Source organism: Vicugna pacos, chromosome 23 (genome assembly GCF_048564905.1).
Source record: "Vicugna pacos chromosome 23, VicPac4, whole genome shotgun sequence".
NCBI lineage: Eukaryota > Metazoa > Chordata > Mammalia > Artiodactyla > Camelidae > Vicugna > Vicugna pacos.
Genome location: NC_133009.1, coordinates 144,726 through 161,886, shown reverse-complemented (window position 1 = coordinate 161,886; position 17,161 = coordinate 144,726). Strand labels below are relative to the sequence as shown.

General features: G+C 43.3%; 1 protein-coding gene across 3 annotated transcripts in view; it reads left to right on the top strand.

Moving 5' to 3' along the window:
* Window positions 1-17,161, top strand: part of LOC140688665 (serine/threonine-protein kinase Nek7-like) — a 118,424-nt gene that overhangs the window by 52,488 nt on the left and 48,775 nt on the right. For 2 of the 3 annotated variants that reach the window (XM_072948271.1, XM_072948269.1), the window contains exons 7-8: window positions 1,549-1,643; window positions 5,781-5,894. In XM_072948271.1, the coding sequence (XP_072804372.1) occupies window positions 1,549-1,643; window positions 5,781-5,894 (209 nt within the window). Of the gene's footprint in view, window positions 1-1,548; window positions 1,644-5,780; window positions 5,895-6,335; window positions 6,553-17,161 lie in introns of those variants that run through there. The other variant, XM_072948270.1, reaches the window with a different exon arrangement.

The window sequence follows — 17,161 nt, the reverse complement described above, 5'->3', positions numbered from 1 at the left end:
TAAACCCAGCTGTTTCTAAAAGTTTCTTGGCCTTTCTCACCCTGAGAGAAGTTGGCAAATTGACTCCTTTGTCTTCAGAGGGGCTGCTGCAGTTACGTTATTTATTTCTTCAAGTTTGTCTCATTAATGTCCTACCCACGCTTTACTTAAATCCCCTTTATCCGCCTCTTCACATACTTTTCCACTTCTTCACTTTCACACATACCTCCCTTCATCCGCTCTGACTAGGACCATCGTTATTAGCAAGAATGGGTTCCAGGATAGGCAGGATTTCTTGTGAGTAGATGGTTCATGATGGGTCAGCTTTTGGCCCCGTGCACATTCCACGTGCAGCCATTGGGTTGTAAGTTCTTTCTTTTGGAAGGGAGACCCCTGCCTCGGAGGATGCCGCTGTGCTGGTTGGCATGCCTCTTCCTGTTGCCGCTGAGCAGACAGCCCGGTGCAGCATCCTGAGTTGCAGTCTCATTAAGATTTACTGTAAACACCCAGGGGGTTCTTGGAAAATAATAGAAAAAGAAAAGTGTGCTTTTCCCTGTGACTAGCAGCCTAGTTTTGGTAGCTGTTGCCTCAAGCAAGTAAAATTTCTGAATATTGTTCTCAAACTTGAATTTCTGTTTAGCAAAAACCCTTAGGCTAATAACAGTGAAATAACAGCCATCCAAGTTTGAAATTAAAGATACTCACTTTGAAAGTCAACTAAATGTTGACTTCAACATATAATGTATATGTCTTATTTATTTTAACATACTTAATACATACTAATGTATTGTATCAGCACTTACCACATTATGTTAGCATTTTCTAAAATGGTCATTAAAAAAGAGAAAAAAGTATTCACACTTCAACTCAAACAAGACCAAAAATTATCCAGGGTGTCTCTCTATGCAGGTCTCAGTGGTAAGAGCCTCATTTTTCTAGAGATGGCCGTGACCTTTCATACATGTTATTATATAAACCTCTGATGAGCAAAAGTCTGTCTTATCCTCTCTAAAGTGGGAGTAAGTGAAGTACTGAAGGCTAATGATTTTATCGTTTCTAATCATAAGTCACAGCCATGTTCTAAGGGATGTTTCTGTAAAAGTTAATAATTTATTTATATACACGCCACCCAATTGTTATGTATTAATATTTATTTTTAAATAAGTTACTATATTATCATGCTTAATTATTTGGGATATGCAAGCCATGTTTTAAAACATTAAGAAATGAAACCAATGTGAATCATTCAGTAGGTTTTCTTGTTAGAATTCCTTTTATTTTTTTTTTCTTTAGTTGTGTTCCCTCAATTCTCCCCGAATTGATCAAAAGCAAATAAAGTTTAACCCTCTGCACCCTTTTTTAATGTGGGGATAGATGTAATATGCTGGTTTAGGGTCATGGAGTGAAGAGGAAATTTTGAAGTTTTGAGTATTCCCCCAAAACAGTCTTCTTATCCTAATGCATTGTTTTGATGACATTTGTTAATCGAGGATTTTGTATGCAATTTCTTATCACAGCTGCAGCTTCATTTTTTCACTCCTCCCGTTTCCTTTGGTTTGTATTTTGCAGTGGGGACACCTTATTACATGTCTCCAGAGAGGATACATGAGAATGGGTACAACTTCAAGTCCGACATCTGGTCGCTGGGCTGTCTGCTGTACGAGGTGGGTAGTGCTAGCGGGGCCCGTTCAGGGCGGTGACCGTACGTGCTGGGCTACGTTCCCCTGTCCTTTTAGCACACACTTGGTTTTTTCTGGATGATGTTTAAGCTTTATAATTATGATGAATTAGCTTTTTACTTGTGAAGAGTTCATTAACTGACTTCGTAACTGTTTCTCTGAGGCAATATAGTAACTACGCATTTCTGCATTTGCTTCCTGTAATGTATTCTCGACTGTTTCCTTTTGATGAGTTTTATTGTTTAAATGTTATGTTAATGTTTTCTGCATAATCTTATTTATAAAAATATACATGTATTTAAAAAAATGCCATGTGTAGCAGGAAAGGTATAATGGAATTTAAAATATGAAAGCATAGTAAATACCTTTATCAGTTTTTTTTTTCACTTTTACATAGAGTAGTTCAGCTTTAAGGATAGTTTGTAAACAGATAATTCTTCTCGGTTTTCACTTAGTTTCCGTGAGTAACAATTTGTGTGGGTAACGCTCAGTGAAATGCTCTCTCTCCCCTGTTCTGCTGGTGATAATGCATCAGAGGAAGACAGAATTGTGCAGGGAGATCCTCTAGCAGATACCACAGCGCTGTGGTTTGGGTGAGGAGAGGACTGTGCTGAGCACCTTTTATGTTCATGTTACAGAGCAGTGGTGTCAGACAACATGCAAGCTAGTGACTTCTGTGATTTTATTCTTTAATCGAATGGTAATTTTCCTAGGAATGTAGGCTTTTGGTCAAAGCTGTTAACTAAAAATTAGCCTACCTCTCAGTAACTCTTTTAATAAAATAAAGTGAAGGAAAATAATACATGGAGTCATTTTCACAGTTTAATGTATACAAAGGAAGTCTGAAGTGGACAGGAGGGGACCATTGTACTCCTTGCTCTGTGCTTTGTGTTCCTTGTCTTCTTGATTTAAATGAAATGCACGATGAGATCATCTATTTTCATTTTTCCGCAAGTACAGAGGGTTTTTTAAAATGTATATCATAATCTTTAATTATTATTTTACTGATTGCAGGTTCAAATTTCCTTAATTTAAGGAATCGGAGATTGTTTATTTTGTTCTTCCTACTGAAGTAACTAATGGCCACTTAAAAAGAAAGGATTTTTTTAAGTGTTCTTAAACAACATCCCTAGTATAATTTTTATTAAGAAAAGTTATGAATTAGTGATATAACAAAATACACGTTTGTATGTATGCACATGAGATTAAAAGAGATTTATGCTCACTGTATTATATTCTGTCGATAATTTGGTACAGTGTTGAACTGATTTGATTAAGTTACTATAATGTTTAAAAGTCACTTTGTACATTTAAAATATTTTGTATCTGTTTAGGTAACCTTAGACCCCTTCAGGCCATAGTCTAATATTGTCAAAGCAACATCTTCCCTTTAAACACCTACAAGTGAGCAGCACATTGGTTTCCACTAGCGAGATCAAATTTGTCAATTAAAAAAAGTTCAGTTGAAGAAATAGTGTTTTGGTGGAAGTTTGCATAATTCTTTTAGGACCAAGAGACTCCCATGTCAGAACTGAAATAACTCTTCACATTCTGAATTGCTTTTGAGAAGCAGTGTCCCATTTCTGTGTATAGTTAAAATGATCACCAAAATAAAAATTATTTCTTTGGACATGCCTACATTCATGCATTTTATGTGTTGTGGATGACTTTGAGTTAAAAATATTTAATATGTTAATATTAGTTTTCATCTCAATGCATTTTTTCAGTTCCTCCATGCAAGTCATTTGGAAGAACTAGAATTTTTCTCAGGATTTAATTTACCTCGATGTTATGTCTCCTTCCAGTTATGTTTTAGTATAATGTTAATCAAAATACTCAGTAATTTAGCTTTAAACAATTGGCTGTCTAAAGCTTTAATTTGCCTCGATGTTGTATCTCCTTCTGGTTATGTCTTAGTATAATATTAATAAAAATGCCCAGTAATTTAGCTTTAAAAAACTGGCCACAGCGTCACATAGGTATGTTATATTGTATCCCACTAAGAATTTACTGCTAACAACGGAAGAGTGGGAAGCCCTTTTTGAAAACGTATTTTTAACTCAGAAAATTAGACTTTCAAATATTCCTGAAACCTCAAAAAAAAAAAAAACCTAGCAGTACAGTTTTAATTGATATGCAACAAAGTAGACTTTACTAATTAAAATCAAGATGCTGTGCTTTGGCTACACGGACCTTTACATGGAAAAGTAGGTTTTACACATTTCCTTTATTGTTCAGTGCAGCAATTGCATCCTTCCAGGGTTGTAGGTTGGTGGCTTACAGTTCAAAAAAAAAGAGCTGCCACCAGCCCCGAAGACAGACAGTGGGCTTTCGTCCCTCCGACACCCCCAGAATACTAATCAGGAGAGTCGGACCCTGGAGGTCAGGGAGCAAGTCAATCATTCTAGCGATCGTCTCAGTGTGGAGGATCAAATTAGCCTGAAAAATTCAGCTGCTGGGAGGAGAGGGCGAGCAGCTGTCAGGGGCAGCATCGAGATGCACTAATGAACCAGATGAATAGTGCAAAAGCTTGAAAATAAAAACAGGACAGTTGACATTTTTCATCTGTCAAAAGCAGGAGATGCATGAAAATATACTATTCCTGTTTAACTCCTTAGGGGACGTTCGGATTTTTTTTTAACGCTCTGCAGTATTGAGACAAAAGTGCTGTAATGAACTCCTGGCACACGATAATGAATATATGCACGTTTACTTAGGGTTTCTGCAAACATGGAGACTGTCATTTACATACACAGCCTATATTTCAGGGTGGCATTTTAAAGACCCTATTTCATCCTAAAGTGTCCTCCCATTTTAACCAAAAAAAAAAAAAAAAAAGCAAAAAGCCATGGTCATCATCATTGGAGCTTCTCTTCTAGAAATTTCCTTGCAGATGGAGTGCTTTGTATGTTTAGGGACATGGACACTGTTTTTTGCCCTTTTCTCTTCGTGGGGAGCACCTGGTCCTGAGGCGGTTGGTGCGAGGTGCGTCCCCTGCAGGGCCGGCTCCCGTCCAGGCCGGGAAGGAGTTAAGCCCAGGCGGGAGCCGCCAGACAGATGAGAGCGTTTTCAGCTGGTCCCATCCCCGCCGCCGGCACCCGCTGCGGAGCACAGCACGGCCGGCGTGTTTCACACGCGCGCGGCCTGTCTGGGGATGTACACATTGGCCTTCCAAAATCAGACTTATTAGCACATGTAGAAAAGGGTGACTGACTTGGGGCAGCCCTGCGCTCTGTGCGGTATCCTGGCTGCCGCAGTTCAGAGGTTCAGAAGGTTCGAACAGGAGGCGAACATTTTAAATTGAATTTTTAGTTTGTAACCCGGCTTCCTACAGTCCTTGCTCGCACTTTAAATGTCAGGTTAGAACCTGGTCTTAAAGTTAAATTCAATAATGTCCTTTTTAAATTGGTTCACCCTTTGAGTCGTCTTTTTCTGCGTAAAAATCTCATTTGGATGCGCCTCCAAGTAGTGGCCATGACTTGTAAAACCTTGGCGCACAGTTCGTGCTTCTGCGACCCCGTCAGAGGAGAGGAGTCCTCATGCTTTTATGAACTGCTTGAGGATCAGTTACGACATTCAGATTGAGGAGACTTTTTTTTCCACTCAAAATAACCTTTCCCTGCAGATGGAAACTATCGTGCAACCTAAAATGCTGTGCATTCTGGTCCTAAAGCATTGCTAGATGGTAATTCAGTTTTACCTTAAGTTTCATTTTTGTTGTATTTCGACCACTATCTGCTTGATGTAGACCGTTGATGCCTGCTGAGTCATGAAATAAATTAGCTGTCTTTATGGCATTATATTTACAAAGAGTTTTAAGTTATTTTATGTTCTTTTTCTTAATGCTGTTTTATGTGGCATATATATATATATATGAATAATTACATGCTAATCATTTCTCCCTTTTAGGGAAGTTTAAATGTTGGAAATAATAACCAAAAATTGAAGTAAGATTTCTAGGACTTGCTAAATAATTCTCTGCAAAGGATTTTGGCAAAAGTCAAAGTGCCTGGGTGGCTTCATTTACAGCCTCTGCTTACTCCACCCCCGTGCAAGAGTCTTGTGAGGTCGCCTGCAAAGCTAACCTGTAACTGTGTCAGTCTCACTGGGAGCATTTCACAGATGGCTGCGCTCCAGAGTCCGTTCTACGGTGACAAAATGAACCTGTACTCGCTGTGTAAGAAGATAGAGCAGTGCGACTACCCGCCTCTTCCCTCAGATCACTACTCGGAGGAAGTAAGTCACTTTTCAGTCCGGGTGTTCGTTCGTCATTCGTTGTGCTGACGTCTGCGTTCTGCCAAGAAACTTTCCTTTTCCAGTAATACGGGTGCTGAGTGCAGGGCACTTGCGCTCTGCTTCATTCTCGTGGAGGGAGGCTTGGCGCTCAGAGAGCGGACTCGTGCTTCATCATGGGGGGTGGGCCACAGCCCAGCGCGCGCGCGGAGGGAGGCTGGCCACGTCCTGGGTGTGACGGGCACGGTGGCTGCCCTCAGAGCGCAGGAACACGGCCGAGGGCGGGACTCAGGCCCAGGCCCCAGTCATCAGCACATCCGGCATCCGCCCCTGCCCTCACAGCCTCAGACCGACACACAGTAGGACTTTCTTCCTGGCAGAGCTTCCCTCCTGCCCCTGTTTTCCCCAAATTGAAACAAACCCTCTGAACTCCTTGTCCCTCAGCCTTGTTCTTTCAGCTTTGTCCTCCGTCCTCTTACAAGACCTGCCCCGTCAGCCCTCACTGCCGCCGTCAGCTTCTGTGGGAAGTGTCTGAGGCTGTCATGGTAGACGTGTAAAAAGTGTGTCGGATGGGATTGACAGTTTTAGAAGACTTCACCTTATTCAGATCTGAGCCTGGACCCTGGCTCGCTTTGGCAGCCCACTGAAATGAGTGGCTGGGCTCCACCCAACATCCGGTTTTGCGTTGGACGAAGCGTCTCCCGTTCTTGCCTAATGCATCATGATTTTACCGATATTTCAGAAGGAGATACACAGAATAGCAGTGTCCCAGGTTAACTAGATGTGTTCACGTAACTCTGAAAAGCTCACTGGGGACCCACCCAGAGGAAACACCGTTTTGAGTTCGGGCACCTCACCTTCTCACGAGCAACAGGGTTTTCGCCCAAGGAAAATGGAAAAGAGTAGGATAAAATATGAAAACAAGTACGATGTTCACCTTTTAGGCAGTCTTGTTGCTGTTTCTATTCTGAAATAAATACGGTTGGCTGTAGTTCTGTGTGAGGAAGCCTGAGTCGTGCAACGTGAGTGGTAAGTGAAGAGTCTTTACGTCTGTGAAGCACTTGTGGCCTGAGGACGTTAAAAGTACCTTTTTTCTAGTAGTTTTGATACTGATAATCAACGATGCTTGGTTTTTTGTTTCATAGCATTTGTCTTCAGGTAATTAGAATAAACTCTTACAAGGCAGGGATGGTAATTTGGAAGTCTCATCATTATTTGATGTTAATGCTATTGTGTTACCCATTTTTAATTACTGTTTGGGGTGTAGAATATAAACATGGTGTTTCACAAAACCACCTTCAGAATCCTGGGCCTGGAGACCAGAGGGGTGAGCAGCGGTGCCACAGGATGGCGGGGCTGCCCGGCCGCTCTTTGTTGTGTCATTCATGCTGTCTGCTCTTTTCCACGAAGCGCATGAATATTTCACGTATCTGCATCCTCATCCCCTATTCTTCTTGACTAATTTTCAGACTGTCTGGATTTGCATTTCACATGGTAGCTGATGAGGGGATGCCGGGTGCAGCAGTGAAGCCTCAGCAGGCGGTTACCATGGTGACCTTCAGCAGGATTTTAATGATGATACCACTCTAGTGGCTCGTTGAAGTCGGCCTGCCTGCAGGGCTACTTCGCTGCAGCTAAGTGTGAAGTTGGATTTGCGGATTCTCAGCCAAGGGGCAAATATCAAAGTCTGGCCCAGATAGAAGAAGGTCTTACAGCCAGGAAAGGAAAATAGATTCCACTTTTTACTTCACTCTGTATAGTTACCAGTTTAGGAAAGAGATATAAAGCAAAACACGTTATATGATGTACTTTCCAAAAAAGATAGTACGGTCCCTCACGTGGGTGAAAATCTGCTGTTATGCCGAGATAAATAGAGAGCTGCACTATGTAGGTAAACAAGGAAACTAATTCTTACTGAAGAAATGAGATTCAAAAAATACAGACTAATGATCTTACTTTAATCTGTTCAGTTATGTAGAAAAGTTCTCAGAACAGGAGCTTTGAAATGCAGATGTGCTAATAAATATTTTCTCTCCTTAAGTAGGAACTCAGTTTGTTTGGAAAATAATTACCCAGAATACATGGCAGCAAAAAACCTGAACAGATTTCATGCTGCCATGCTTTAACGGCACCCTAAATATTCCTTTATATAGTAAGCTTTTTAGATCTTCTTAAAGTCCAAATCACTATTTGGTTTTTCAGTATGGCAAAATTTAGGAAACAATGAAGAGTGAAGTATAAAATTTTTAAACAGTAAACTTTTAATTAAAAGACCAATTCATTAGGTGTCAATTTTATAACTCAAATGATAACGGACTCTGAATCTGCTTGAAAACTAAAAATTTTAAGCAGATTAATTTCCCACCAAATGTGTATTTAAAAGTTCACCAAATTGATTTAGCTGCTGCTCAGTATTTAAGGCTACTGACCAGAGAGGATGCGCAGAATGAAAACTGTGCTTGCCAGTCAGCCTCGGCCTCAGGATTCCTGAGAACCTGCAGGATCCGTTCTAGAGACAGTCATTGCCTTTGGAACTCAGAGTTTAAAAGTTGGGGATTTTAAAATTTATTATAATCTAAGACATTGATACACTTAAGCATCAAAAACTGAAAACTGAGGAATAGTGTCCTTGGGAAAAATAAACTTGTATGTCAGAGCTTTCCTTTGACTCACGCTTCTTGTCATGATGTTCAGCTGATGAGGATTCTAGACAAGACACCTCAGCCGCACACGAGTGGTATTAGGGGTGTGTGTTTTATAGCTTGCTAAAATACTTTTATTTAAGACTTCTAGTATTCAATATTCTTTCCTTTTCTAGTAATGATCTCATCCATGTCTCAGTAGGGAATTATTAGACTTAATAAAAGCATGGGATTGAAAAGACGCACATCGCCCCTGCAGCGGCTCTCGGGTTTAACCAAACTCGGTATTGTTGTGATAAAGCAATTGGCATCAGTGAAGCAGGCATTTACTGAGCACTTACTGTGTACAAGGAGTGCGGATCCCCGAGGCCCCTCGTGCCCGGGCGCGGGCTGACCCCTCCAGACGTGCGGGTCCCAGCGCACTCTCCTCTCCCCCAGCGCCACCCACGCGGGCTCTACCGGCAGGCCCGTGAATTACCGTCTTTTTATGGATGCCATCTCCTCATTTTGAAACGCCCCCTCTCCTTGTTCTCTATCAGGCGGACTTACTCGCTTTAAAACAAAGCATGGACTTCACCTCATGCATGAAGTTACCCTCCTCCCTTGGCGATCACACTGTAGTGTAATTGTTCCTTTGTTTAATTGAGGTGTAGTGGATTTACAGTATTAGATGCGTCTCAGGTGTACAACATAGTGATTCACAATTTTTAAAGGTCATACTCAACTTATAAATATCATAAAATATTGGCTACACTCCCTGTGCTGTACAGTGTATCCTTACAACTTGTCTGTTCTGTACATAGAAGTTTATACCTCTGAATCCCCTGTCCCTCCCCTGCCCCTCCCCACTGCCCTCTCCCCACTGGAGACCACTAGCTTGTTCTCTGTATCTGCAGTCTGCTTCTGTTTTATTATATTCACATATGCTTCAGAGTCCACAAAGAAGGGGACTTTTGTCTTTCCCTGTCTGACTCGCCTCGCTAAGCATAATCCACGTCCACCCGTGCTGCTGCACGTGGCCCGTCCCTTTCTTTGTCCAGCTGCCTAGTTCTCCACTGCCCACACACCGCGCCTTCTCCCACGCGGGGCCCCTCTGGACCGTCCCCTCCTGTCCCGAGGAGTTGTAGCTGCCTTTCGTCTGTGTGTCTCTGGGGCCTGGTGCGTTAAAGGAGGTTTAGGGAATAATTCATTGATTGATTGATCAACCAGTTGAGGGAATGAGGGAGTGAGATTAAAGGAATAAATGGAAAAAAGAATGAAACAATAAATGTCAACTGAATGAGAGAATGTTCTCAAAGAACTCTACCTAGTGAGGCAGGAAAGTACTCGAAAGGCAGGTCAGCGATGATGATTTCTCTTAACAAGGTTACCTGCTGTGTGATCTTGCTCGTGCTCACGAGCAGGCAGCATCGTATCGGGTGTCCAGCATCCATCCACTAGGAAGGAAGACAAGTGGATGTTTTCCCTCCAGCTTCGGTGTTTAATTTCTTTGGGAGATGCTGGAGTAGTCACCAGAATTAGGCATGTTCACTGTTGAAAAGGTTATCGAGGCTATCTCAGGAGAATCTAAGAAAATATACAGTTGTCTTTTAAAATACCAACCTAAATGGTCACACCCAAAGAACTAATGGAGAATGGATGAAATCTTAGAAACTTTCACTTCCAAAATGACCATCTTTTTTTTTTTTACTTTATTAAATGATAGTATCTTTTTTTCACTTTATTGCCTCCATTGCTTTTTATCCCTTTCTTAGACAATATCATAATGCCGCCTCTTTTTTTAATCTTTTTTTAAGTTAGAGAAATGGAAGGCAGGAGAGGAGGGTTTTCCATCCCTTTCAGCCTTTCCAGGAATGGCCGCTGTCTTCCCAGCCGCTTCACTCAAATGTGTAAGAATTCCAGCAGCATTTCCATTTTTTTTCCCAATCAAAGTATAGTTGATTTATAACCTTGTGTTTCAGTTGTACAGCAAAGTGATTCAGGTATATATTTTCAGATTGTTTTTCATTATAGGTTATTACAAGATACTGAATATAGCTCCCTGTGCTACACAGTGAATCTTTGTTGGTTATCTAATTTATGCATAGTAGTTTTTATCTGTTAATCCCATATTCCTAATTTATCCCTCCCTCCCTTTCCCCTTTGGTAACCATAAGTTTGTTTCTCTCTGTGAGTCTGTTTCTGTTCTGTATATAGATTCATTGGTATTGTTTTTTAAATTCCACGTGTAAGTGATATCATATAATATTTGTCTTTCTTTGTCTGACTTACTTCATTAAGTATAATATCCTCTAGGTCCATCCATGTTGCTGCAGATGGCATTATTTTATTCTTTTCATGGCTGAGTAGTGTTCCATTTGCATGTATATATATTTTATATATATATATGTGACATCTTTATCCATTCATCTGCCACCGGACACTTAGGTTGCTTCCATGTCTTGGCTATTATAAATGGTGCTGCTGTGAACATTGGGGTGCATGTATCTTTTCAAATTTGAGTTCCCTCTGGATATCTGCCCAAGAGTGGTGTTGCTGGATCATAAGTCTATTTTTAGTTTTTTGAGCAATCTCCATACTGTTCTCCATAGTGGCTGCACCAAACTGCATTCCCACCAGCAGTATAGGAGGGCTCCTTTTTCTCCACAGCCTCTTTACCACTTATTATTGTAGACTGCTTGGTGATAGGCTGACACCTCACATGGCATTTTCACTATTCTTGAGACTAGATAAGTATTGATTCTTCCAGCATATTTAAAATACAAGGATTAAAAAGTTTGATCCTTTCTAAGCTTGAATATATATGAATAACAAAATAGTAATAAATTTTAGTTGAATTAAACTGATTTCAGATATTTATTGGTTATTATGGAGTCTAAATATATTTACATGGCTTTAAATAAAATTGGAATACTGAATTTTTTTCAGTTTCTGAAATCACCATTTTCTTTCATTCATATCCACACTTTCCTGTTAAAGAGAAAAGGTCTGTGGCATTACTCCCATTTTACATATGAGCAGACAGAGACCCAGAAGCATCAGAGCAAATGCTAGACTCCTGGGCACGGCCCCTCAGGACACCCCTCTGCTTGTGCTCCTGGAGCAGAGGGGCCACGCCCGGGGGCGGTGTGAGGGGCTCCGTGCCTTCTCCCCAGACCCCTGGGCTCTTCCTGCCTCCTGCCCCACCTGCCGTCTGGGCTCTCCCTCCGTGGGGCGCCGTGTGCACGGGCAGGGCCGGTCAGAGCTGCTCAGAACCCCTTCTGCCCGGTTGTGACTTAAGGACCACGTACCCCTGAAGGGAAAGGATGCGGAGACTTTGCAGAAGGATGGGAATGAAGTTTACATACCAGGGTATGCACAGACTACTACGTATAATTCAAGTAAGACACCAGGTGCGTTGATTCATAACATGCTAACCGAAAATGTTAGTTTGTTGTAATTTTACTAATACTTTTATTTTTCCCAATGGTTACCCTTAGGGAAAGGAAAATACTAAATGAAAGATGTAAAAATGATAACTGGCTTTTTAACCTAACATTTACAAGTAATTTCTGTTTATATTTAAATTCAGAATATGTTTAAAGAAGCTTTTTAAGAAAGTTGAATCGGTAACAAAAAACATGACCTTTGTTTTAGCTCATAAAAGAGCTACTTTATGTAAATAAGAAGAAAAAATAAGATGAAAGTGTCAGCTACAGATTTTTTTGCATATTTTGTAGTTAAACTTAGTTTATAAAACTTTTTATTCACTTGAGCATCTAAATAGTTCCATATTACTGTTGCTGGATTCACAGATTTTAATAGAACCACATAAATTTCTTGGAGTTGTCACTGGAAATTAACCATTGTTACTTAAATTGATGTTGGAAGATTATTCCTAATACCCTGGCCCAAGAATATTTAAATGAGGGACTCTATGGCCTATGGCACAAGTAATGTTTAGAGGTAAACCTTTCCAGAGATGTTTTTCTAGTCCTTATAATTATGTAACCCAGTGCTAAATGAGATGAGAATATTTTACTGTAAAATGTAGGAAGAGATATCTAATAATATTAAATATATAACTGTGCCATTATTTATTAAAGTTAACACTGTCATCTCAAACTCTGTTAATAACATTGGATTTTCCTTCCTAAAGTCGCCATGTAAGATTAGATCTTCAGGCTTTAAATGTTTCATTTTTGTTTAAAAATATGTGTAAGTAGGCGCTCTGTTCACTTACACTGCTGAAGTGACTTGCTCCTTGAAGACGTGAGTCCGGGACGGTGCCCTGTAGCACACGCGTCCGGTGGGCTCCTGTAAGCCACGTGACTTTCTGTCAGACTCCCACAGTTCTCACTGGATGAGCTTCAGCTGCGAAGGCAGACCTGGCGTCCCCTCCTGCCTATGCAGGGGGCTTCCTCCTTGCTTTCCCTCTACCCCAAGTCAGCCACTGGTGGCACTTTGGTGTGCGGGTTGGATGCGCCTCATCATTTTGTGTAAACATCTGAAGCATCAACCTGTAGTGTGCTTTAATGCGTCAGACCCACTGTGGGTGCTGAAGTGCGTCCTTGGGTGGGTGGAAAGTGGGTGTACCTGGGAGCTGATGTGACCTAACTGGTCTCAGAGGGATTGAGGTGGGGGTGGAGCAGAATCAGTGCCAACAGCCCGGCCTTCACTGTCCTGCGCAGGGCTGTGTTAGTGACCTGATGCCGGGATGCCCAAGGAGCCGATGGCATCACCTGCACGTGACTGCACTCGACCCAAAACTGGGTGATTGCACTGACAGCTGTGACTGTCAGCACCCTCTTCTTTCTCATATTTTTGGTACAAACCTATATGCTTTGGTGTTTCTTTAGAAATACATACATCAGAGTATATTAGCATTTTTTCCGCTTTACTGAAAATAGTCAATTTCTGTATGACTTACGATGTCATAATCCTTTAGAAATGTTACAGAGGACTCATTTTATTTTTACTTTATATGCTTTTTTTCTCATTTAAATGTTTCTGTGTTGCTTTTTAAATTTCTCTTAAACATCTGAATTCAACAGTTTTTTCTTTGGTTTTGTAAAGGCTCTTACATATTCAGACCTTTATTTTTGCCTTATTTTCAGCTTGTTCTAAAAAACAACTTTAAAACAAACCGAAGTACGTGTTTTTACAAACATGAGTAAAGTAATTCAGACTAAACAGGTTTCTCGAGATAATGACAAACATGAAATGTCTCTCTACTTGTTCCTGTTTGTTTTTATGACTGTAATAACATCTATTGATTTTGGAACTGTTTCTGTAATTTAAAGTAATAAGTAGAAAGCTAATTCCATTTAAACACAAACTTTTTTGAGCGAGTGATTGCCCGCCAGTACTACTAGGAGTTAGAGCCTGACTTACGGGAACATACGTAGAATTGTTAGTTACCATATGGACACACGTTCTTCTTGAACGTGGTTAATAGTGTAGCATTTAGAATCGTCTCCAAGTTTTGGATAATTGTTAAGGATGTTTTCAGTAATTTCTTTCCCAGAGATTTGTGGGAACTTTTAATGTAAGACTAGCATTGAGGGAGAACACTGCAATAATTATTTCTTTCTGATTACATAATGTCTGATGGATCAAAAACTTAAGAGGCCTTTTTTTTTGATTCATCACATCACTGCAAATTCATGATACAGTGTAAAGAAATTGCTCCGTGTTAAAATTCAAGTGCATTTTCTTTGGAGGGAGTCACGGTCACTTGGATGAATGAGTCAGGTTAGAAAAGACACTGAAATGGTCACTCTAGTCAGAATGCCAGTGTGAACGTTTCTGTGTCTTCATTTCTCGGGGAGAGTAGGCCTCTCTCTCGTGGTTATGTAGAACCCTAGAGAAGACTTTTTGGCTTGTTTTTTGATCAGAGTTGGTCTGTGAAATGTGAGGGCAGATCCATTAATTGTAGAAACCAACGAGCCAGTGTTAGAGCTGGCTTCTTTTGAGAATCAAATGCCCTAACGCCTCTCTCTGGCTCCGTGGAGGGTCAGGCGTTGGTGCGGGGTGGCCGCGGGAACCCGCAGACCAGGCTGGAGTTCCCTCGGGCAGTGCCATGCGGTGACTGAAGGCCGGTGTCGGAAGCCGGAGCGCTTGGGTTCAGACCCAGGCGGGGCCCGTGCTGCCCTGTGACCTGAGGGCCGTCCCGCTTCTGCTAAGTGTGGCCTCCGCAGACCGCCTCACCCAGGGTCCTGAAGCTGAGGAAGACGCGAGGGTGCCTGGTGGTGCCTGGCTCACAGCGAGAGCTGGAACAGGCCCCGGCCCGTAGGACGTGGCTTCCTCTCTGCCCTGGCCGCGGAAATGGCATTGAAGCTGGAGGTACCTCACGGGGCACGAGGAGACGCCTCCTCACGTGTGGTGCTCAGGAGACCGTATTCCGTGGTCCGCTGGAACCTTGGGGAAAAGTATCTGCTGCTGCCAGGAGCATCTCAGTCCCAGCCATGTGGCCCTTAGATTTGTCCCCCGGCTGCCAAAAGTGCGCCACGGTGGCCACGCGAGCCAGCCCGTCACCTTTGGCTGTTTAACGGCTAAGAAGCTGGGGGCGTCTCTAGCGAAGCTGAGTTTCCTCCCTCCCTCTCGTTCGTGACCTCAGCCCCCTCTGCCGTCCCTTACGGTTATGCCTGAACCTCCCGTGTCTTAGCCTCCTGTTCATCACGTCGGGAGCACGGGTCGCTCTGCCGCCCAAAAGAGCTACTGAGCTTCCGTGTACGTTGACAGAGGGGTGGGTGTGACCTTATTGGTGGAACCTATATTGGTATCTGGTGTGACGGGGGACTCTTCTCAGGGCCACATGAATTTGCGTTTTTTAATCAAATTATTTGTTAAAGGCATAAACCTTGGTCCGTGGCTGTGTGTAGTAGATGAGTAGCAAGTGTGATTTTCCCCCCTCATTTTGCCGAGACTGCTGCCACTGCCGCTCCCCTACTAGGTTGTGAGGTCTATTTAAATGCTTCTTTGAAACGGCTCATAGTCATACTTACCAAGGAACTTACATCAAGTTAAGAGTTCAGGCCTGTGTAAATCTCCCATAATGTGTTTGCATTCCACCTTTCAAAAAGGGTTTGAGATAACTTACAGTAAAAGATGTGACTTGCAGGTTATTAACTAGAAGCAGGTCGAATTCAGGACCAAGGAGAGAAGGGGATGTAGATTCCCCTTCCTCTCAGTGTGTCTGTCATGGTCTCGTGGCTCCATGGCTCCAAGCGAGACAGTGAACAAACCCTTCTGCCTTTAAGGAGGAAGTGTGCCTGCTCCTCAGAGATGGCAAATTTTCCTTCTGCTAAACTGGGATTGAGACAGCTCCCATTCAGGCCTGCGAGTAACACCAGGCGCTGTCTGCATAGTAGCCGTACAGCAGATGCCTGAGTGATTTTGGTAAAAGCCAAAAGCGGGCATTCAGGCATGGTGTTAGAAAGGTGATTGGGCAGCGGGACAGACCAGTGTGCTCCAGGGTGCGGCCTTCTGGGGGCCCGATTTGATTAAAACGGGGGACTCAGATCATCCAAGCTGTGTGAGCTGCATTCCTCTGACTTGCCTCCCCTGAATGTCCATTTTCTTAGCCCAAGTTTGAGGGGAGCCGTGTGACCCACCTATGGGTTTTCTTTGAATTCCAGTTTCTGAAAATTCAAATCTTTGAGTACTCCACGCACCGCTGATTGTTCCTGGACAGGGAGCTGCAGTGGTAGATTCTGTTCTGCTGATTTGCTTAAGGGAATACAAACAGCGAGCGGGTTGACACCTTTGATCAAAGCAGAGGCGTCTCACCACTGTGCCCACCGGTTGGAAGTCAGACCAGCCTCCAAGTGCCTGAGACGTTAGTCCCTCCACTCTGTGATGACCCCCATCAGCACCCAGTAGCCACCATGCTCTGTCAGATCCCGGTAACTCCTCTCTCTTGATGGGAACACAGTAACACCTTAACCCAGGTGACATCCCCTTGTAGCGGTGCTGATCTGAAATTAAACCAGGGAGCGTCACCGAATGATCGTGGTGCGTGCAGAGCTGTATGAGGCATCGTGAGGAGCTCAAACTGAAAGGCCACGTCCGTGAAAGGAAGTGAGCCCTCAGCAGGGGGGACAGGCTGAAGCCCTCCCCGCAGCAGGGCGGCTAGGGAGGCTGCAGGGAGGGTGCGCGGTGCAGCAGGCGGGTGATGCCCCGACAGCAGGCGGGTCGCGGTGTGAGGGTGCAGGACAGAGCAGAGCAGAGCAGCAGCATAAATAAGGCTGAGGGGCCTGACGCCGGAGGCGAGCACAGAGCTCTGGGCGCGGCAGTGCCTTGCAGCGCCAGGTGGGCAGGACGGAGGAGGGGCCGTGCGGCTGGGAAGGGGCTGGGAATGTAGGCGGGGGCCGGGTTTGGGAAGCCCTGGTACAGCACCGGAGAGGCAGGGCAGCGTGGCCATTGAAATGCTTGATGTTGGCGGGTGGTCAGCTTGGGGTTCAGCAGCACAAGGGGGATGGAACTGGAGGCAGGACTATCGCGGTGGAGCCCGAGCGGAAGGACAGTGCACCTCGTTGCCATCGGGAAGCAATGGGACTCGGCTGGTGATGGTTGGGCACTTGGGCAGGAAGTGTCTGAATGCGTGTCAGACGTCTGGCCCAGATACGAGAGGTGCTGCCCACGAGG